The following is a 23,654-nucleotide window of genomic DNA, read 5'->3' as shown; positions in this document are numbered from 1 at the left end:
GCATAATATTACTAACAATAATAGTAATAATGAAGAAAAAAAGGAGAAGAAGAAGAAGAATACTAATAATGAAGAAAAAAAGGAGAAGAAGAAGAAGAATACTAATAATAATAACAATAGCAATTATAATATTCGTAATAAAAAAAATTAATAGCCAAGACAATTATAATGATAATAATGATGATAATAAAAATGATAACAATAGTAACAATAATAATAGCTAGTTTTTATAATAGCGCTTTTCAGGACCGAAGGCCCTCTCAAAGTGCTTTACAGATATTACCCCGGTCATCGGATTCAGGCTTATCCGCACACAATGTATGCACACTCTCCACTCCCTGGGGAGCCTTCCAGCCAGGCGTCATTTTTATAAGCACTAATTGTTTTGTTTTTGTTTGCTCCCGAAAATTTGAAAATCGCGCCCGCCAAAAATTCGTTCAGTGGGGGAGGGGGGGGGGGTAGTGAGCACTAATTTTTTTGGGGGGGCCCTCGAAAATTTGAAAAACACATTTGACCACAACACCTCTACAAATCGACTCTAGTCCGGACTCGGTATGGAGTCGGTTTGAAGGTGTGACTGAAGAATTATAATGCGGCAATTTCTGTAGCTTTGTCTTTCATCTTTTAAAACGTGCGGACATTACAATAACGAGCTATGAAATCCCAACACATCCCAACACAGATGATTTATATAGACGATACAAAACGGGTTTCAAAATTGCCATCTAGTTGCTTTATCGAGAGTCTTTAAGGTTCGAGAGGGCACGTCCCCCTCCCCCCTCCCCCTCCCTCGAGGCTACGCCACTGGGATTGCGATAATATAATACTGATACCTGGCTGTTACGTGATATTGAATTACCTTATCCATTCAATGACATGCTTCTCTCCCTCTCTCTCTCTCTCTCTCTCTCTCTCTCTCTCTCTCTTTCTCTCTCTCTCTCTCTCTCTCTCTCTCTATTTCTCTCTATCTTTCTCTCTCGCCATTCTTGTCTCTTCTATTCGGCTCTCTCTCTCTCTCTCTCTCTCTATCTCTTTCTCTTACACACACACACACACACAATTCTTTAAACCTTGAGCAGAACATAGATATGTCTGTTAATGGCTGTGTCACGTGTTCCTTGTAGTCCCACATTGCAGACACTGTTACGTACGACTGACAAGAGTGTGTGCCTGCAATAAATCAGGCCCGTAGCCACGGGGGGGGGGGGGGGGGGGCACGTGCCCCAAAAATTTGCCAAGATCGGTTGAACGTGTTAGACCCCTCCCCAGGACGTCGATCGATTACATGTACATGTATGTGCCCCCCCCCCCCCCCCCCCCCAAAAAAAAAAAAAAAAAAAAAAAACCCACTCTGGCTACGACCGTGCAATTAACAACATTTTTGTTTAGAGTTTTCAACTTTGAACTCCATTTTTCGAAAGAGCATCAAAAATAATGTTTGTCTGTTGAAAACCAATTAAATATGTTTAGTATTGGCTGAGATATGACCATCCGAACTGTTATTTTGCTCTGGTTCGTAACATTACGAAACAAAGCCAAATAACAGTGATTTGCTATTGAAATCTATTTATCCGGATGGTCAAAATCTCAGCCAATACTGAGCATATTCAATTGATTTTCAATAGGAAATCACTGTTATTTTTCTCTGGTTCGTAAAATAGATTTGTATAACGTCACAGCTTCGGTACTCAATAGAGCATGTTAAAGCTTTGAAAATATGTACCGTCACGTGCCTGCTGCTATATTGTTCTTTGGGCTGATGATAAGCTAAATAAAACCAACGACAAAGGGACTAAGGGACACAGGGGCAAACCAGAACAACGATTTAACAAAAGATGATCGTGAGAACTTTTTCAAATAGAACACAATGATTAGAAATCGAGAATCAGGTTTGCGTGCCGGTATTGAAGAGAGGTCTACTTTTCGCGTGCCAGTTATTGAAGAGAGGTCTATTTTTGATGGAGGGGAATTTCGAGTTGCTAGACAAAAAAAAACTACTAAGAAAAGAAAGACATGTATTATTATCGATTATTATATTACGCAGCTTTTAAAGGGTCCGGGTAACATTGTTCAAATGAGAGATACTTTACTTAAAGTAGTAACTTCAATGCTAAATGTACAATTAAAGATAATCTGAAAGTTTGAGTGAAAACAAACCATTATAGATGATAGAAATTAGGGAAAACTGATCTGATCGACTCCTTAATTCTCCCAACTATATTATTACAATTTAATTACATTTTAGGTGAATGTAAATTGTCACAAAGCTATGAATTAGCCATATATAGTATATACCATTTCAGACATGTGCGTGTTAACAGTTTTTTTTTAAAGTCTGCTTTATGTCTTATTTTTTGTGGTTTGAGAATTTGTTCAGGATTTCTTGCATGTTAGAGAGTAAGTACAGTAAAAGGAATATAAGAAGCATTTCATTCAAAAATTACGCGATTTTTTAATCAACCGGCAACGATGTTACCGAGTCACTTTAAAGATACTATGTCCCTTTTGCAGCCAACCTCAAATTTTGTAGAACTTTGCAGGAATTATGAATATGTCATGCATGTCCTATCTGTGAAATTTAAACGTTAGCAGTGTCCTAATATTCAAATTATGCAAGGAAACCCGTTTACTTGCTAGACTTCACTGTCAGACACTATTGTCAGTATTGAGTGACTGACTGGCTTTTTTTCTTCTTTGGTAATAACATACATAAAATGAGCTGTAAAGGATTTGTCTACATCAATAACCCACTTCTTGTAATGGCCAAAATCAAACTGACTGAATCTTTGCGCAGCATAAAACGTACGACCATGCGGTACAATGGTCTGAAAATCAAGACTATTACTTATTGGTTCTATAGCTCCTAAGTCGATTTGACAACTAATAGTCATTATTTTCCCACTTAAAGACATTTTCAAGCCCCCTATTTTTAAGGGGAGTTCTAAATTAGTATTATCTTTCAAATGCCATTGGTATTTAACCTTTTCATTTTTTTGGCCTGCAAATGGGACATAGTACCTTTAAAGGGGAACTCCACCCTGATAATAAGTTTGTGTTAATATTATAGGAGAAAAATGAGAAGAACAGATAGTGAGAATTTGAAAGAAATCGGACAATAAATAAGAAAGTTATGGATTTTTTAAATCCATACACGCATTTTCATGAAATACTTCAAATCTGTGAGTCTTTTATTGGAAACGCGGTCTCTAAATATGATGTGACCCCCTCACATTTTACCCTTTGTTGAATGCAAGAAATGTTATTAAATTCCGTTTTGATAAAAAGATATATTTTTTTCGTGCCTATCTCGATCGTTTATCACGGATACATGTTCTTTCATGCATCCCCTTATAAGAAATGGAGATTTTCAGTCATTCAGATCAGTGGTGAATAGTGAGGGGATGATATCACAACATTCTGACTGCATTGCTAAACTCACAGATTCCATGATTTTAACAGATTCATAGCTTTTTTTTATTTGTTGTCCGATTTTTTTTGTCAACATTTCGCTGCCAATTTCTTCTCTATTTTTTTCCCTTCTATATTAAGATCAATTTGATATCAGGATGGAAGCCGAACATATAATTATGTTTCCTTTCCTCCTTTGCTACACGATAGTCTATCTACCTTTTAAAGGTTTTATTGAAAATGTATAATCGAAATCATGCAACTGAACTGATTTGAATAATAATCATAAAATTATGGTGATAAACGTATGAAAAGAAATGTAGGCATATACATATCAACAATAAAGGGATATATATACGATCATGAATAAATATAAGAATGTTTGGACTATAACTTAAACTTATTAAATTATATAGAGAGAGAGAGAGAGAGAGAGAGAGAGACTCGTGAATATGTCTTCTTCTTTCATAAACGAAGAAGAACCCTGCCACATAATACAGACTACCTACACGCGGAAATTCCCCTCCCATCAAAATTAGATCTCTTTTCATATCAATTCAAGGCACGCGACCGACTTGCCAATCATTTGGGAGTCGCGTGCCGTGTGTTATTTGCGGACACACAGCATTACATCTGCGGCTATCTACAGAGCTGGAAATACGTAGAGCGAGACCGCTCGCGTGCCATCCACGCGACCTCATGAATATTCATTAATCCGGTGATTCCACATGACATCATCATAAGTACCGTGATATATATAGCGCTACATCGTAATATTCACCAACTTAGTCTTATCTTCCCTCCCCTCATTAATTTCAACTGTCAGGTTATCTGCTCATTTCCCTTTGGAGAGGAAGCGGTAGGTTTTGTTCCGAGATAAAGAATGTTCAATACCTCATCGTAACCGAGCAGGTCAGAAAATTGTGCTTGTATACGCTGGACATAATTTATACTGCTTCAATACAGTCCTGCTGGCATATACTATTCGGTGAGAGTGATGCTACATACGCACTACACGGCCGGGATATAGTTACTGCTGTTCGTGTGCCAGTATATACTACATAATACTCTCAATATGGCTAATGGGGTAAGTTTATCCGTATAGCATACTAGATTCGTCTGTGATATACTGATGTATAGATATCATATCGCTTGCATAATACATGGTATAGTATTCTTACTCTCGATATGGTTAATGGGGTAAGTTTATCCGTATAGCATACTAGATTAGTCTGTGATATACTGATGTATAGATATCATATCGCTTGCATAATACATGGTGTAGTATTCTTCCAGCAGGTCACTGGGACATTGGGGTTAATCCTGGAGATTCTATTTGATGTAGTAATTCAATATTCAATGTTCATTTATATATTGCTCAATCATAATGATTATAATCTAATTATTTTTCAAGCTGCCTTAAGCATATTCATATAATTATGTATCTATATTCCGACACAAATTTATTTGTAAAGATTATCGGTGTATGTTTATAGGCCTCCATAAGCATGTAGGTAAGTTATCCTTTATCCATGTTTTGTACATTTCATTCGAATGTGACGTATTCCAGGCAAGCAAGTAAACTCACCGTCACAGACGATGACTCATAAAGCCTTCTTAAACTTGGGATTGAAAATAAATTTCACTTCATAATTTGTTTAATCATAATAGGAAGATTAGAAAGCAAACACCGTTAAAGGTAAAGACCAGTTCTGGTCATGCGATTGCATTTTGAAAGAAACGTTGTAAGGTCGATCAGAAAAGGTTGATCATCTATATAGCATTCTAGCACTATAAGTATTAGTGTGTACTGCAAGGTTCTGGAATCATCGAAATTATAAGAAATTGGCCCAGTCTTGGTAAATTTACAAGCACTGTACACATAAAGATTTATATGGGACTACGCGACACGTGCGCGATATAATAATTATTGGGCTAATTTCTTATAATTTTAATCATTAGTAGGCGGTTTTCCGGCAAAATTTGTATCATCACGTATTAGTCAAAAAATATTCTTTTACATGATTGGTAATAAGAGCTTTCCAAAAATTACCTTTAACGTTATTTTTTGCAATGTATTAATGTATCTCACATCAAAGAGCAAACAAAAGAAAGACACCACTCAATATGAAATAGCAGTAATTACTGATTCGTTAAATCTAAACAAATATCTTTATACGAGGATAAAGTACTTAGTTACAGAGTTTGATTACATAAGTCATAGTATGTGAAAGGACACATAACGCAGGCACGGGTGATGTCAGTTAAGATTATGGAAGGCTTATTTCTAAATAAGTCTCAATATCAGGCACTAAAGTAATTATTCGGTGGTGATATATTATGCAGATAAGTGAGCATAGAACTAATTTGCAGACTTTGTTTATTCTTACACTGCAAAAACAGTGGTGTTAAATTCAACACCATAGGTGTTAATATTAACACCATTCCGGTATCTATATCGGAAAACACCAGTTGGTGTTATTTAACACCAAGGTCTGGATTTGAATGATTCAATTCTACTCTTGGTGTTGCAATTCAATTCTATTTTTGGTGTTAATATAAAATCCTACACCATTTTCTGGTGTAACAATGAATCTGATTTCTGGTGTTATTTAACACCACCGCCTGGAATGAAATAATTTTAATTCTACTCTTGGTGTTGCACTTCAATTCTATTGTTGGTGTTATTTTACACCAATTCTAGAATTAAATAGTATAATTCTGCTCTTGGTGTTGCAATCCAATTCTATTTATGGTGTTAATATAAAATCCAGCACCATTCTTCGGTGTTGCAATAAATCCTATTTTTGGTGTTATATAACACTAAAGGTCTACTACTTTTCTACTCTTGGTATTGCAATTCAATGCTAGTCTCAGTGTTTAAAAAACTCAACACACCATTCTTTCAACACCAACAATTCATTCCAGCTCACTCCATCTTAACACATGCACAGAAAATATTCAAATACACACAAGAAGTGAAAAGAAACAATTTTTTTTCGTAAACAAAAACACATGGTGCTTGTTTAATCAATAAATTAAACAACTTGTTTTCATTCATGTTGAAATCAATGATGCTTAGCGTTTTTATCTTGTATGGTTCAACATTAAATCCTTTTGTCATGTATTCAAAATCTGTGACTCATTTGTCTGAATACAACAAAACACACTTTTTTAAATCATTCAAAATCTGTTATTATGAATCCACCCTTATAAGTAAAAAAAAAAAGGATGAAACAAGTAACTAAAAATCATTCAAAATCTGTTATTATGAATCCACCCTTATAAGTAAAAAAAAAAAAGGATGAAACAAGTAACTAAAAATTTTCCAATATAAAAACTTTAAACAATGTCATAATTCCTTTCAAGGAATGAAAAATCAAAGTCGTTTCTAATAAATAGAAACTAAACAGGATGCAAAATGCATGTATAAATGAAGACAAAACAAAAAAAACAACAAACATTATGCTTCTACATCAGAGTGAATTATGTAGCTAATAAGAATTTTGACACATTTCACCTTGAATCCTAGTACATGCATGCTGAAGGAAAATATCACAGAATCTTTTTCATATGAAATATACAGAGTGCCCCCCCCCCAAAAAAAAAAACCTTGGAAACTGCTAGTATAATCTGCAGGCAGACTCTCGGCTTCGGTTTTTCGCAAGTTTCGTAGTGCATATTTCAGAGTCTGCAGTCAGAGACTACTTTCACTCATATCATGATCCCTTAAAGGGAGCATAACTGTATGTGTATATGTAGTCTCTAAATGCAGACTCTACATCGTGCACTATGCAAATTGCAAAACCGAAGCCAATGGTCTGTGCCCGCAGACTAATTATAGTATGACTTTAATTTCTTATGCTAGAACAATAGCAACACTAACAAATCTCATCCAGCAGTTTTGTTGAACAAGATTTTTTTACCACAGGCCTGCAACCATTGAGATTCAGGATGATTTAATTATTTCAGGGGATTTTTATCTCCTAGCTTCACTGCTTGTAAAGGGTTAAACAAATGTTTCAAAAACATTGAAAAAACACTATAAATTCTACATTCATTCTAATATAGGTGAACATTCTTTTACAGCTTTCTGTTTACAAACATATTCCATTTTACATCGTGCACTATGCAAATTGCAAAACCGAAGCCAATGGTCTGTGCTCGCAGACTAATTATAGTAAGGCTTTTTAATGTCTTATGCTAGGAAGCAGCCTTCAAGAACAATAGCAAAACTAACAAATCTTATCCAGCAGTTTTGTTTAACAAGATTTTTTTTTACCACAGGCCTGCAACCATTGAGATTCAGGATGATTTAATTATTTCAGGGGATTTTTATCTCCTTCACTGCTTGTAAAGGGTTAAACAAATGTTTCAAAAACATTAAAAAAACACTATAAATTCCACATTCATTCTAATATAGGTGAACATTCTTTTACAGCTTTCTGTTTACAAACATGTATTTCCCATTTTACTCCTGGGAGAAAAAATCAAAAAGTAAAATTATGCATTTCTATATCAACTAATTCGCTGCTCGTTTTTCCAACAGGATATAAACAACAACAACAAAAATCAGTCCATGCACTTCTAGTTCACTGGCTTTCATGCACAAACATCATAGAATTGTTTTTCTTGTAAGAAAAAAAAAGAAAATATACAACAGCTATTTGACTTCAATTTGGTTTCGAATTAACCAATTTAAAGATGTTAACAATTAAGAGTCCAAAATATTATTGATCAAAATTATTTTTAAAACCAATTGATACCACTAAGCAAAACCAGACATTAGCTTGAAAGCTTTAAATTACTTAAAAAGTACATGCCTTGGTGCTACATACTTCCTCGAGTCTGTCTTCGACAAAGTTGTCATCAAATCTAGTGGTTTGTAGTCAACAAGTTCCTTTTGATTCTTCACTACATGACAACGTGGAAAACTAAATTCTACTGCATAGGCATGATAGTGTGAATTGTAATACACTGTATCTAATTGGACAAGTACAAAAAATACAGTGCTATTGTGTACAATGATATGCTCTATTTGACCAAACAGAGGAAGCTCGCTAACATCATGGCAGACCAGAAGTGACAACTGATAATGTGTTCCATGTACTTTAACCCAGTTGGCATCAAATAATTCAGTAGAAAGATCCTCTACTTGGATTTGCTCTTGCACAATCTGTCCAATATTTTCATCTAAATCTGACAAAAGTAGTGAACTACCTGGCCCAACCTCCAGATATTCCAAAGGATGGTTTGACTGAAGATGGAACGTTAGTGCTGTCTGATGTTTTTTGGCAAGTGATTTACAAATGTTTTTGTAATTACGCACAGATTCTGCAACACGGCCAAAATAGTGATGTTTCGCTTCGTACCTCATACACCATACATGTATGAGTGGCCCAACTTCTCTCAAACACGTTGGATAATGCACCATAAAGTGGTGTTTTGGCAACAACCTTCTGTCAGGAAAGGTTTTCTGGAAATGTGTGTGATGTTCTTCAGTAAGAATAGACAATTGGGCTATCAAGCCTGCTGTCAATTGAGGAGCAAAAATAATGTCCATACAATCTAGTAATCTAAGTAGCAATTCCCAGTAGACATTTCCTTCTTCAATGTCTTGAGCAATTATGAATGGCAGATTTCGAATCAAGCACCATGCTTGCATAGCCTTCTGTCCAACATCATTCCTAGCTGACCTAAGTTTAATAAAGGATGGTTTGTTCTTGTTATCTGTACGGTTTAAGCAATGGCTGGCGACTCTCTGATTCAGTTCATCTTGGGACAAGAGGGGCGGTTGCCTTTCATATATGAAATACTCTAGAACAAGTTTCAGCTCATACTGAACTATGCCTTCCAAAAGATCATGCATTATATCTAGTGAAAAGTTTGCCAAGACATGAAAGTAAATACAATCATTCAATACAGTCTTTTGTTTCACTCCAAACACATGTGACTGGGTAGTTTGAGCTTCAGCTTCTTCTAAATGTTGCTCATAAGTCTGCCTGGTGCGCATATCCATTGAAACCTCTTTGAATTTGTTCTGTGCCTCTTCCTTACTTGTAACACATAATCGACAGTAATAATGAGCAGAAAAGCTCTCTACAAATCCCAGTAGGGAATTAGCACCAAGATTATCAGCACTTATTTGAGTAATGGTCCCCTTCTTCACAATTCCATTAGGGAGAGCAATGCCAACTGTTGACAGGATATTAATGTCTTTTACAATGTGCTTGAGAATAGCATTAAATCCATATTTCTTGGCATCTTCAGCATACCATAGAGCTATAAGATTGATATTGGAAAGATTGGAATTATACTTTGGTGGCAGATTTTTCAAAATGAAATATAAAGCACCTATCTTGTGAATTTTTGTTTTTGAACCAATGGGGTTCACAGTCTCGAAATCATCATAAAAACAGTGAATTTGGAGGGCATTCTCATCTTCATGGAAAAGAGGGGTTTTCTCAAATTGTGAACCATCACAATAATCTCTCATTACACCATCTGTGCTCTTATGGTCATGAGTAGCAAAATGCAATATATCTTTATTGCTTAAAAGCTGCTTCAAAGAATCTAAAATGGGAACGTAAACAAATGTATCTTCAATAGCAATCTGTTCATACTGCTTAGTTCTTTTATTGAGACGACTATCATATCGGATGCCTAACTTGATTTCTTGTGGTTCAACAAGTCCAATTGATTCACAATACTTTGTCCGCTTATATTCTGAATTCAAATTTTCAAAGGGCTTTTCAAGCATAGCAAAATGTGTTTGAATCTCCTTATAAGCCTCGGATTCTATAGGCAGCTTATGTTTTAAGAAAGCAGCTGTAACGGCTGCCGATGCACTTTTTACTACATCACCTACAATCGCACTGGTTGTTTTTACTACATCATTTACAACTTTTCCAGAGTTTGCACTATTTGCTGAAAATTTTGAAATTACATTTACACACTGCCTGTTCAAGGTATCTACAGATAAAATGTCATCTTCATATACATCCTGATCTTCAACAATCTCATCATTATTAATATTGTATTCTTGAAGACTTTCAAGACTTTCTTCAGGAAAGTCACTCACTTTATCATTTTCATTAGACTGCTCTTTATTATCTGGAAAATCGGTTTTAAGGTGAGTCTGCAAATGTCCCCGAAATCCTCGAAAAGTATGAAATGTTCTCGCACAAGCTCCCTGCCCACAGGTCAATACTTCTTTACCATCTTCAATAACTCCATGTTTCAATCTCAAATGTTGAACCAATTTGGGTATTGCAAACTGTTTGTGGCATTTGAAGCAAATCATGGTGCTAACAATTTCGATCTAATTTCACGTACTCTTGGTGTTTCCCGGGACACTCCGATATCGATTTCAAAAATGGCAGTCTGGACAAAAGTCCAGAACTGCCGCAGAGACAAGCAGTACTGCAGGCCAAAGACAAAGTGGGTCTTGAAGAGTAAATCTACTGCTGCTTCGACCGTGCGTGCCGAACATGGAATGGCCTTGTGATCCACAATGATCATGTAGTTGGTGATTCGGGCCTTGGAATTGCCAATTGCCAGAAGGAACGGTTGACTCTTGGTCTCTTTTGTGTTGTCGAGGAATGCTTGAATACTCCCTCCTGTCTGTGTTGAAAACAAATTATTTGTATAGAATGTAACTAGCACTCAACGCATTTCAATACTCAACGCATTTCAATGAACAACATATTTCGATCAACATTTTTAAAAGACAGCCTTACATGTAGTACTGGGGGAAATTGTGTTTTTACAAAAGGGTTATTGGACAATAATGTAGGACATAAAACCAAATCAAATTTACATCAAAGAAAAGAATTGGAATTGGTCCATCAAATGATATAACATCAAAATATCAGATGATATTTTTTGTAATGAAATACAATTTTTCTTACCCTGTAGAGGGGTAAAAATGCAAGTACTTTCAAAGCTTGTTTTATGTATATGATTAAAAAGGGTCTTTCTAATGTGGTCAAGACATTTCAACTTCCACAAAAGGAGTACGAAAAATAAAGATACTGCAATTTCTGCACTATTATTAACTTGCAGCAAATTTGTGGCATGAAATATTCCTTTTCATTTATTGATTCTCCATGTAGGGCTGTGAAAATCAAAGGCAACATGCCTGATATATCACACAAGTTGTTACTATGTTTTCATACACAACATGTTCCTAGTATTTGTTTGCAAATCTTGATGTCTACTGTTCTAGTTTATTTTACTCCGACCAATTTCAAGGCGGGTGAAGTTTTTGAATAGGCCTAAATTTCTCGAGCACCTTCTCTGTCCAAATCAGTCTAAGCCTCTTCATGTAAGAGATCATAAACCAATATAATTGTTCTCTTTGAACACACATCACGATGCTTTCTGAAACTTTTTTTTTAATGCAGCAAGAATGTGTTTTATGTGACAGGGTATTACCGGTACTTAATATTTACAGTTCTCTTTCGTAATGAAAAGCTAAATACCTTCTGAAATTGAATAACCCTCGAGAGAGCTGAAGAAATGGACACTTTTGCTGACGCAGCTTTGGACTTCCCTTGGCTTGCAGGAGGCAATAGGCACAAGAGGAGGAGGATAGCAGATGTGCTGGAATTCCATCCTGTGCATTACAAAATGAAAATGGTTATTATTAAACAGGCTTACATGTTGATCAAGGTGAAAAATAGAAGTTAAATGTACCAAAATAATTACAAACTGACCTGCTAAAATTTGAATCAAAATAGCCTGTAACAAGAAACTATTATAAGAAATAAGTATATAGTCGAGGACTTATCAATATTATAGCCAAAGCATGCAAGTGGCTGTTAATGCAGTTTAGGGGTACTAAACCAAAAATCCAATTGATGCCAGCTTGGCACCCTTGGAGAAATTTTACTGACACTTATAGCAACGCCTTCTTCTTCTTTCTTATGAGAATTTATACAAAGGGGGATGGGAAAAAAGAAATCAATAGGAAAATAATAAACGGGATATTTATGCATGGGAGAAGGCAACATTCATGGCAAAGCACCTAACCTAGATTGTTCTCTGTTGACACATATATAACAAACTCTTTAGTAGCATAAGTTCATGTTTTTTTTTTTACAATTTTTTTCTTGTTCTACTGAATTTAACATGCTTCTACCCAATTTGACATCCTTTTCATGATTAAATCACAAAAATTGCATCAATACTGGAATCAAATGTTGCAATTAACAATTTATCAAATATGTCCCCTATGGGCCACCATATTTTTCAAAGTTAACTAATGAAGAAAAACAAAAATATCATGATTTTCTGAATTCTAAAGCATTTATCTTCAAATAAAGACAGAGTAAACACAAGCAAGCTGCTAATATGTAAATGCAGGGTCCTGTGGGGTCGATTCAAGTTCATATTATAAGATAATAAGCCATGCATATCATATCTGAGGAAGAAAAATAACAAAGTGAACATATAAACATGATGCTTTGTTTCAAAACAGAAGCTCATTCTATTTCAAAAGTAATGATTGGCAATGTGATAATCCTTATAAAGATTCCACAATGGGCCATGCAACAAACTTTTTTCTTCATAATTATATAAATTTCTTCTTCATAATTATATAATTAATATAATAAAAGAATTATGGAGAGCATGTTCCAACTACAAATAACTTTGCCAAGTGGGCATGTAATGTAATTTTTTGTAATTCTCATTGCAACAAGAGTCCACATTATTTGAGATGCCCAATAACCCTACTGTATCCCAGCCTTCCAGATAAATATAATTTGTTGGAGGAGTTGACAAAAAAAAAGGGGGGGGGGGAATTGTTTTAATTGGGATGGGTCATTTTTTGTGATTTCAGCATACTTGTCCCTTAATATACATTTTTAATGAGACTGCAAGCTCTTTGGTGGAATTCTCAATGGTGGTTTAAGACCAAGGTCTAAACTTGGTTCAAAACCATGGATTGGATTAGATTTGCATGTATTCTAAAACTTGTCCAATGAACATGCTTGTGTGAAGCACATATATGCTCAAATTTAAACTAACCTATCAATGGTTTATCCATGGTCTCAAATAAACCACCATCAAGAATTCCACCCTTTATGACATCGGAGGGTGCATTCAAGGGAATGTGCAAAAATACCTTCTTTATTTTGATCAGAACTGTCATAAGATGACAGAAGCTCCATCACTGTCAAGTTTCCTTTCTGCTTCAGAAGTTGTCTTGCAAGTGTAACAACCTTGGGCTTCAACTCGGGCCATTTGGTCAGGAAACGCGAGTGATTTTCAGGAAAAAGTTTCCGAAAATCTACCTCAATCTGCAAGAATACATGTAAAAGGAAAACGGGGAAAAGAGAGAAAAAATAAACTATGCATAATTTTACAGTACAGATACCCCAGTTAGACTAAATCAGCAATATAATAAGGTACCGTCAAAGCTCAGACCCCCATATATACACACCCCAGATCCAGGAAAAGGGGATTCTTCAAATATTTATCTGAATAGCAACCACTAAGAAGTACTTTTGAAGGTCTCTCTACACAAAATCCATACATGAATGAAACTTGCTGGACCTTTGAAATAGATTAGATTTGCTAGATATCACTCATGTTGATGCTCACTGTCCAAAGGTACATGACAACCAGTAATGGTGATTGTTCACCAACAGACAGTCACATGCGGTAAATACAGATACAGATTGAAGGATAAAACTGGCAGAATCTTCGGACTGATATTTTCAAAATCTCAAACATATATAATAAAACAGAGAAATATGAATTTGATGCCTCAGTGCCAAGTAATAATTCTGATGCTTTAATTCCCATACACATAATTTTGTTGCCTTAGGCCTGAGAGGCTAAATCAAGAATTAGGAGTAAATTTTTTTGTAACACTTACCAAACCTGGAACAGTTTCAAAAGGAAACTGTTCCAAAATATCCGATGCGGAGCGTCCGTCCCTGACCATATGCTGTCTAACAGGAAAAGTGGATTTCATCTTTTCAACAACCAGGGTAGAATCACGTTCTAATGTTGGACAGTGTCGTAACCAGTTGAGGTCTTCATCATAGGTGCAGCCTGGAGCAGATTCTTGGTCACCTTCTCGGACCTTCCCAGGACCACCATCTCTGCTTGATGGCTTGGGTAATGGGTTGGATGTCTTCTCCTCTGTTGTGCGGTTAACATTTTTTATTCTAGCAGCCAGGAATCCCGTGTTACTTCTTGCATCAAAATAAGCTTCCTAAAGTGAAAGAACGAGATGAATCTTTGACCGCGTGGTTGAAAATGTATGTATAAGCTTTTTGTTGATAATATTAACCTTGAAATGATGCACAAAATGATGTGATGAGAAATTGTAGTTTTCAAAGAAATTTTAGCAAAGTAGCATTAGTGTCATATAATGCAAGCATCTTGACTTTGATACAAGGAAGCAGCCATCACTCTGCCCCACTTCAAGAAAAAAAGAGTTTTGAGTGGTTGTGAAGGAGAGTAGAATGGTATCATACATTTCTTATTGGATATTGTGCCAAAGATGGTGGAGTGTGACCTACACAAGATAAAATTTAAAAAAAAAAATTCTTCTCAGAATATAATTTAGAGAGATTTTGAGGGTATTTTTATCTTATCAGAGTATCATAAGTTTTCTTTTGATTAATGGAATGCAATACCTTCTTATCAGAGAGGACCATGCAGGGCCCATATTCAATTACTTCAGTCAGAAAAATAAATATTTTTTCTTAGATTTTTGCTCGGATAAAATACTTTGCAGATTTTGGTATTCAATTCATAAATTTGGCTAAGTATTTTACTTTAAATTTAAGACACCTCTAGAGGAGACTTAAGCCAAAGCATTTACAAATTTAACTGGTAGATGAAGGCTTACATGTATGTGCGCAGTCACTCTCAGCTGCGGAGAATTATGAAGTAGCGCATTTTTGGTGCAATGTGTTGATTGCGCATCATTTGGTCACAAAATCGTGATGTCACAATGCCTCTCAATAAGTATTTTACTTAAATTTTGACTTACTAAAGTAAAATGCTAAGAACTGAATTGAATACAAAATAAGTAAATACCTTAGCCAAAATACTTAGTAAAAAAACTTACTTAGTCAAAGTATTTATTTGAATATGGGCCCAGATTATAATACTTACATGACCTGTGCTAGTAAACGGATCCTTGAGTCTTGGAAACAGATTCACTATCCCCATGGCATATTTGGTTTTCATAGCTGCTTTTGGATGTTTGCTGTGAAATAAGAAAGCACATCTCCTGTATGAGAATTACAGTCATATGGACTCATGACTGGCTCTATTAAAACAGAACTTAGTATGTTGATAACAAGTAGCATACCCCTAGTGGTCTCGTCTGCATCATATAATTTGCTATAGTTTAGTATTTTTTTATTACTTTAAAATCTCAAAATATCACATGGTTAGTTCATAATACATTTATAAAGTGAGGCCTCATGACGATGAGGCCGCTAACATCTACGGCATTAATCTATTTTAACGTAATGACCCAAAAATGTCACTCACAAGACTGGTAATACCTGATAACCATCATGTGCAAATCACATTTAAAACTAGATGAATCTTCGACCACGCACGGTCAAAATTTAAGCCTCTGCCATCATGCGATCAGAAAGATATTATTGCTTGTTCCATGCCATTGGAAATCCGAAACATTTTGGGTGATTTTACAAATTTTGGGCACTATGAACTTTGACCCCGTGAACCCAAAATCTTCTTCCTCCCATGCTAATACATAATTGAGCTAGGTTTGAAAGAAATTAGTTCAATTTGTCTGAAGTTATAGCAATATCGAGCTTTTTTCGGGTAATTTTTTACAATTTTTGTTTGGCCCTGTGACCTTTGCCCTTTGACCCCCTAAACCCCAAATCTAATCAGTTCATCCTCACATGTATATAAATACTTGTGTCAAGTTTGGTAAAAATCCGTCCAGTAGTTCTGAAGTTATCGTGGTAACAAGTTTCCGACGGACGGACGCACGGACGGACACACGGACGCACGGACGGAAGGACGGACGGACAACCCCGAAAACATAATGCCTCCGGCACCACCTGACGGTGGCGGAGGCATAAAAAATGAATATTTTGAAAAATGATTTTGAAGAGACAACAAATTCCTTTAAAGTTGACCATGTTACCTCAGTTTCTTTTCACATAATTGGTAGTACCTGATAATTATTATGTGCATTTACACAATCATAAAAGAAAATTTGCTGGCACTTACCCATAGTGTTCTTGCATGTGGGCTACCAAAAGGTTAATCATCTGCCGTCTAGTTTTATCTTGAAGTGCTCCAGTCAATTCATACTCTCGGAGAATGGCATCACCTCTGTGCCGCAAAATTTCTTGTACAAACTGCAAACAGGTAAATCATCCCATTAAGTCATAAATAAACATATTGAGTTTATAATGCACTTTCAGGCACTTTAATTCATACTGACCTTTCTAAGGGCACGAAATTTTATGAATGACTATGAATTTATATAGGTACATTATGATATTAAAATTGATATATGGCCAATAATCATAAATTCTAAATAATAATATATTTATTTATAGAGCTTGAAATAGTTTAAATATTGTTAAATACACACTCCCACAAACACCCCAAACACACATATGCACACACGCACATACACACACACGAGGGGACACATGAGGCTACAGGTAAATTTGTGTTTATTGTAATGCGAGTTCCTTCTACTTAATATAGACATGCAAGCCCAATGCCATGGGGAGACCGTCTAAAGTGCCCTGAACAGTGTTCATTACTTTCATATCCACAAACAATACAGCAGGAAACTATTCTATGTTTGGGATCATCATGAACACTACAATAAAGGTTATGTAACAATCGATGCATCTCATCTTCAACTTTTTAATTTTGATATTAGTCCTTTTCCTTGATACCCTCAGAGGTCTATATGGAACCAGATCATGAGATGTATTATTCGATGATTATTTACCTCATTTCTCTTTCCCATTTCTAAAACATTTCATAAAATTTGGCAATTCAATTTAAACCTCTAGACATAATATCATTTGTTTGAAATCATACCACCCATTGGAAGAAAATGAAACTGTAAAAGTTTATGGAAAACTTATGACAGATGACGAAGCAAAAAAGATGGCCAATATCTTACAGGAGTCGTCAGCTTAGATGTACCAAAAAAGAAATCAAATTAGTTGCCTAATGTTAACCTATACCATTACAAAAACCTTACTACAGGAAATATTAATTTACAATGTTAGTTCTAACTACACTAGATGTATTTTTTTTCTCCCAATATCATTTTCAATTTTAAATAATATGAAATCCGTATAGGTGATGAGTCCCTTATATTATGTTGATTATGATAGCTGAGATTGAAATGAAGCAAACAATTTTTTCTTAACCTTACCTCACAAGAGTTGTCAGTGATTGCACCTGATTCACTGAGGGCATTTAATCGTGGCCTCTTTCTACTGGAGCAAAAACTTGAATCAGATTCTGAGCTACTCAGGGAAGAGGAGCTGGTATCCACCTTGATAGTGTCTGCACTTGTGATGCTATGTACATCTGAACCTTTAATAAAGAAAAAAAGATATAAAGCCATGAGCACTGTTAAAAAACAATGAATACTGGCATCTTAAACTTTGGTAGAATTGAATACAGTTGGGCCTCCTTTATCCCCACACTTGGGATCAGCACTAACATGCATAAGGGAATCCTATATTCAAAACATGCAGTTGCCGAGTTTGAATGAATGCATGTTTCTGATCATGAAAAATTGAATTGAATGTGTAATAACAATGTTGGGAATAATGTATATAAGTAACCCAAATAGTTTGCGATATTACGAGTATGCTTGAAATCTTTGTTGGTTCCGCTAATTATTTGAGTAAAATAGGCAAATTCTCAAGTGATCTGGATAAAGGAGACTGGATAAGGGAGGTCCAACTGCATATAAATTTCTATTAGTCTAAAACCATCAGAAACCAGCTAAGTTATATTGGTCTGACACATTTGTTAATTTTATAATACTTGAGCATTTTTTAATGGACAATTTGTTAATTGATGCATTCATTCATGTCTAAGTGAATTATAATACTAGCATTTAGAAATGTTCAATTACTTTTCCATTGGACTGTTCCCAATGAAACCAATAGGTCTGTCCAATATAATCCAACAGAATTCTTTCATGATGGTTTTCTATAAGTATAAGACTAACAGAAAGAAATTGTTGGATTCCTATTATTGGATCAGCAAAAATTTTCTGATGGATTTCTAATGGACCAACAGAAGTATGTGTTGGATTTCTATTGGAGCAATATAACCTTTCTGCTGGTTTCTATGGGTCCTTTATTTCCCTTTCCCTATTGAAACCATTAAACTTATTGGTTTCTATGGGTCCAATAGCCCTCACCTCGTGCTATCACACAAAGCAAACAGAATCAAAATCAGATGAGAAATGGCATAGGAGTGGCCTTTTGTAGGATTTTGAAGCAAAAGGTCAAAGATCATACACAGACACGCACAGAAACACACAAGTATGGCGCCCGTTTCACAGTCCCCTCCTCAAATTTGTTCGGTGGGGTCACAATTTAAATTAAAGACATTTTTTTTTTAAATGCAAGTTTGCATTGTTAAAAAATTCAATTTGTAAGAATCTGTAATTTTTATAATCTTTAGACTTCGAATTTAGATCATTGACCGCCCACAAATCACGGCTCTTGTGGCAAGGTTACGTCATCAAAAAAGGGTAGGTTTTTTTTTCCTCCACCAAGTTTTGAGACCTGTGCCTGTAATTTGAACTGCACATTCATTTATTGCTTATGAAAAGCAAAATGTTAATTCCCTAGACTCTATACAGCATACAAGCCTACACTGTACCTGCTACCAGACGAACGCTGACTCATTTTAACATGCATGCACATACAATGATCAGTGGCGGATCCAGCAGGGGGCGCACCCGGCATGTGCCCCCTCTATATTTTGAGAATTACCTCGTGAACATACACATTACTAAGGTTAAATTGTGATCTGCGCCCCCTCTTTATTTTTAATATGCTCTTTGCACCCCTCTAACTCTATTTTAAAATCCTGAATCCGCTACTGATGATATCACATTTAGCAGGGATTTGCAATTTTGTATTATAATGCACTTTATCCAAAACTTACCAGACCATTCTTCATCTTCTTTTAGCACCATGAGGCTGACTGTGGGATTGCTGGTCACCACATCTCCTAGTACGTCATCGTCTATACCAAACCCTTCTTGTTCATCCACAAGTACGAGATCTTCCCCATCCCTTATGTGGAATTTTCTTCTGACTGTAGGAGAGATTAAATAAATGAGAATAAATATCACAGTGCACTTTTCAGTTTCTTACAGATTGATGGCTCAGTCATAATAAACGAATGCTGCAAAAACTGCTGCTACAAGCCCAACTGTGCTATAGTATACAAATAACGCACGTCCCAGAGTGCAATAGCGGTGAATGCAGTACGCGCGAGGTTTCTTTATATTGGTGCCGCTCTGTGCAACAAGCCGCTTGCGGCGAGTTGACAGTGCGAACCATCTGAAGAAACCGAGCGAACACTGCATTTACGTTTCGCACAACAGGGTCAAGTGCGTTATTTGTTTTATAAAATAGCGACACAAACAGCAACAAACAAAAGTTTAGATCTTAAGTATACGAGAGTTCGATCTAGATCTAGAGTTATGTTGGTTCTAGAAATAAAATGAGGGTCTAAGACCTTGCAGGCTTACCAAAAAGTCTACAGGATTCATTGTTTGATTAAAAATAAAATGCATAGGGTGTCTAGAGACGAGTCTACATCAGACAGCTGAAATTCCTGGCTTCATTATAAAATCCAAAAGTCAAAACGGGTCTAAATCCAAGGCAAAAGTAAAACAAAAATTTGCTTTCTAATAATACCCCGCTCTAGCTAGAGCTAACGCGTACGCTGCGCTGGGGATCATGGTGGATCTTGGAGCGTACAATATTAGCTACGCGTAGCCTATAGCCTACAATGCACTCGAGGGAGCGTACTAGTACTACGCGTACGCGCGCGCACTGGATCCCCATGGTCACGCGTACGCACCGTGCAATATAACTTTTTACTGCGCTTTTTCTGCACTCATTTCTGCAAAATCGTGCTTGCATCAAAAATTTGTCAATGCCATGTGACGCGTATTGACCAATCACGATGCTTAAAATACTAGGCTAGATCTAGAGCCATTTTATAATACACCCTAAAAGTAAAACTGTTAAATGGGACATCAAGCTCAACCGGGGGTGGAGTTTGGACTGTTGTGTGCGCTACAAATAGTCTAGATCTAGATCTAGATCTAGAGATTGAATTTCCATGTTTATTATTTTTGCATTTTTTTTATTACATGAATGGGGTAGATCTAGTCTAGATCTAACGTTAGATCTAGATCTAGATATCTAGGCCTAATGTCAATGCAGATCTAACGTTAGAACTCTAGATCTAACTGTTAGGCCTAGAAATCTAGAGTCTAGATCTAGATCTAGATCTAGCCTAGACCTGATATTTTTGCAAAAACCCAGGATTAGGCCCTAGACTAGGTCTAGATCTAGAGTCTACTGATTTTTCCTTTACATTTTGAAACAAATATGTATTAAATAACAATATATAGACCTAGATCTATCATGAATGTTTGCCCTTTGGAGTATTTATCAATGATAATTTTTCAGAAATCCATAAAATATTAAATGGCATCATGCTGACCGGATACCCAACCCGGCCGGACAGCCAAGGCATAGTAGGCCTAGACCTCTAGGCCTGGGCTACCCAACGACAGGCGCGGCTAGCGCCAGCTGACGAACACGTAATACTATAGGCTAGATCTATAAAAGTTTATAACAAACAAGAACCATGTATGTACACTTACTGAGTTCAAAGAATCCTACTGTGTCTTCTGGATCTATAGGCAGGTATTTTCTAATACTTCGATCCGCTGAACAGACCCTGACGCTTAATGGCATGGTTGCATGCACTTCGATCACTTCACATCTAGAATCTAGGCCTAATTTGAAGAATTACTACTCCAGAATCAAGACTTCAAGTCAGTGCCAGTGAAATTCTCTAGCCACATGCTCTCGTCTAGCTGTGCGCGCGCAGCTGCAGAGGCGCATATCGGATCATATGACAACTTTCGTCCAATGATTTTCGTCGAATTCTCTAGCTTATGCGCATGTGCGATTTTATAACACCAAATATGACACCATCAGCCTGTAATTGAATATTTTCACACCGTTGGTGTTATTTTTCGCCAATCGGACATGAAATGAACACCAAGGGTGTTGATATTTTTCTATTCCATGCTGGTGTTGAATATTTAACACCCTGGTTTTTGCAGTGTACAAGGTATGAATGAAAACACGAGCACAGAAATTGTGTATGTATTTCATGTGCTAAATGTCTGTACGTAATGCAGGCTGAGTTCTTTTGGGTATTCCCTGGCTGTGTGAGCCAACCAGTAATGACAGTTTATCTGAGATAAGGGGGTAGGTCTGTATGTCCTTAGCTAGGGGGGGGGGGCTCATTTTCCAGGGCAGGAAAAGCCCGCGAAAAGCCCGCGAAAGGGGGGTCCAGAAATTTTGGCAGTCCTCAGATAAAGGGTACTTTCAGAAAGAGGGAACAAGCATTATGCGTACCCTAGGGTAGCCTTTTGACAAGGCCTCGTTGACTCTGGCTAAGCGGCTGAGATGAGTCTAGATACCCGGAGTGAACGCGCGACCGAAGTGGGTTTCACTGCTCTGCATGAATTATTCATAGATACATATAAGTAGGCCAATACGCCTACTTTGGATTCATTAACCAATCAGAACGGCGATCTCCTAGTTGGCTTCGTTCGTGATTCGTTCCATGTAGAGGTCAGTGGTCAGTGGTCTTAGCACGTACGGATAGTAGGCATGTAGGTCCATGTTCGCACTACGTAGAGTTTACTCTGTGTGTGTGTGTGTGTGTGTGTGTGATGGATACTATATGCTGACGTCGTGCTATAGGATACGTTCGCTGATTGGACACTATACGTTTTCTGAAGCGAGTTCCAGTCGGAAACAACGGTTAACACATAGAGATATATATCTTTATATTCCACATACTAAGAATCTTGCTCTACGATTGGTCATAAGTAAGTCACGTGATCAAAGATAGTTCGCCCATCATTGATGGGAGAAGCAAAAAGTTCGTTGCCCTTTGTAGATAGTACTACTATCTACAAAGGGCAACGCACTTTTACTGAAGATAGAGGTACTATCTACAAAGGGCAACGCACTTTCATTGAAGATTATCCAAAAGCGCACTAAAACAGGCGCAATTAAGCGCGCATTACCAATGAACGCAATTAAAGCAAACACATGCGCGCACCGTACCCTCAAGGGGCCGGGGTTGGGTTAAACTTTTAAAAAAATTTGGTGTGAATTTGGGCCTGGTGTCTTTTAGATGCATACACGTCCTTTTTTTTTTAAGTTAAATTGTTTTAGATGTGGAATATAAAGCAAATAATCACCTTTTGGTTTCAAGCGATGGCAAACTATCACTTCCTCGTCGATCAGAATGCATACGCTATCTTTCCTCAGCTTCGCTTCGGAAAGATAGCTACATCCAGATCGCCTCGGAAGTGATAGTTTGTCCCATCACCTTCACCAACGGTAGTTATTTGCTTACTATGGGTTAACATAAGAAATCCAAACCAGATTGATAAAGGCCACAGGTCTGGACAATTCGCACTGGCGTTCATTCAGGTTTTCGCGATTAGTCTCTTTTTAGTCGCTCGGCGTCTATCAGGCATGTGGCCTTGTACAATTCGCACTGGCGTTCATTCAGGTTTTCGCGATTAGTCTCTTTTTAGTCGCTCGGCGTCTATCAGGCATGTGGCCTTGTTTAAAGGCTAACCCTAGGGAGGCCGGGCAGCGCGTTTCCGTTTTACACCCTGCCCTAGGCTTTTCGGCAAGAAATTACACGAAACATGCTGTATCCGAAGTCTAAGTTTGTTTATATCGACGTCAAGAATAGCGAAGCCAAAGCTTATGTACAATTTCAATTGGGGATGCGAGGGTCTTCTTGTTCAAGACGGTTTTCCCGATATATTATTGTTTTGTTATCGCTGGGCTAAATTTTGCGAGCTGATCACGCATCCTCACGCTCTTAGAGTATTGCGTATTAATGGATAAAAATAAATGATACGACTAGGAAGATCAACTAGTATAGAGAGT

At 36.7% G+C, this 23,654-nt stretch overlaps 1 protein-coding gene across 1 annotated transcript; it reads right to left on the bottom strand.

Moving 5' to 3' along the window:
* Positions 1 to 6,409: 6,409 nt before the first annotated feature.
* LOC115918248 lies at positions 6,410 to 21,793 on the bottom strand. Its single transcript, XM_030990636.1, has 9 exons — positions 21,326 to 21,793; positions 19,585 to 19,737; positions 17,825 to 17,988; positions 16,648 to 16,778; positions 15,547 to 15,640; positions 14,294 to 14,635; positions 13,538 to 13,712; positions 11,892 to 12,025; positions 6,410 to 11,031 (listed from the first exon to the last, which is right to left on the bottom strand). The coding sequence occupies exons 1-9, from the start codon at positions 21,417 to 21,419 to the stop codon at positions 10,708 to 10,710; spliced, it is 1,611 nt and encodes a 536-aa protein (XP_030846496.1). The 5' UTR covers positions 21,420 to 21,793; the 3' UTR covers positions 6,410 to 10,707.
* Positions 21,794 to 23,654: the final 1,861 nt, after the last annotated feature.

The sequence above is a fragment of the Strongylocentrotus purpuratus genome, unplaced genomic scaffold, assembly GCF_000002235.5.
Source record: "Strongylocentrotus purpuratus isolate Spur 01 unplaced genomic scaffold, Spur_5.0 spur5_scaffold_19, whole genome shotgun sequence".
Classification (NCBI taxonomy): domain Eukaryota; kingdom Metazoa; phylum Echinodermata; class Echinoidea; order Camarodonta; family Strongylocentrotidae; genus Strongylocentrotus; species Strongylocentrotus purpuratus.
The sequence above is the reverse complement of the archived record's forward strand: the minus strand, read 5'-3'. Positions and strand labels throughout refer to the sequence as shown.

Bases quoted from the DNA above. Each gene is read 5' to 3' on its own strand.
- LOC115918248 (XM_030990636.1), bottom strand. From the start codon at position 21,419: ATGCCATTAAGCGTCAGGGTCTGTTCAGCGGATCGAAGTATTAGAAAA. The intron at 19,738-21,325 runs GTAAGTGTACAT...TCTCTCCTACAG, and splicing joins AGTAGGATTCTTTGAACTCA to TCAGAAGAAAATTCCACATA. The intron at 15,641-16,647 runs GTAAGTGCCAGC...CTTATTTCACAG, and splicing joins CACATGCAAGAACACTATGG to CAAACATCCAAAAGCAGCTA.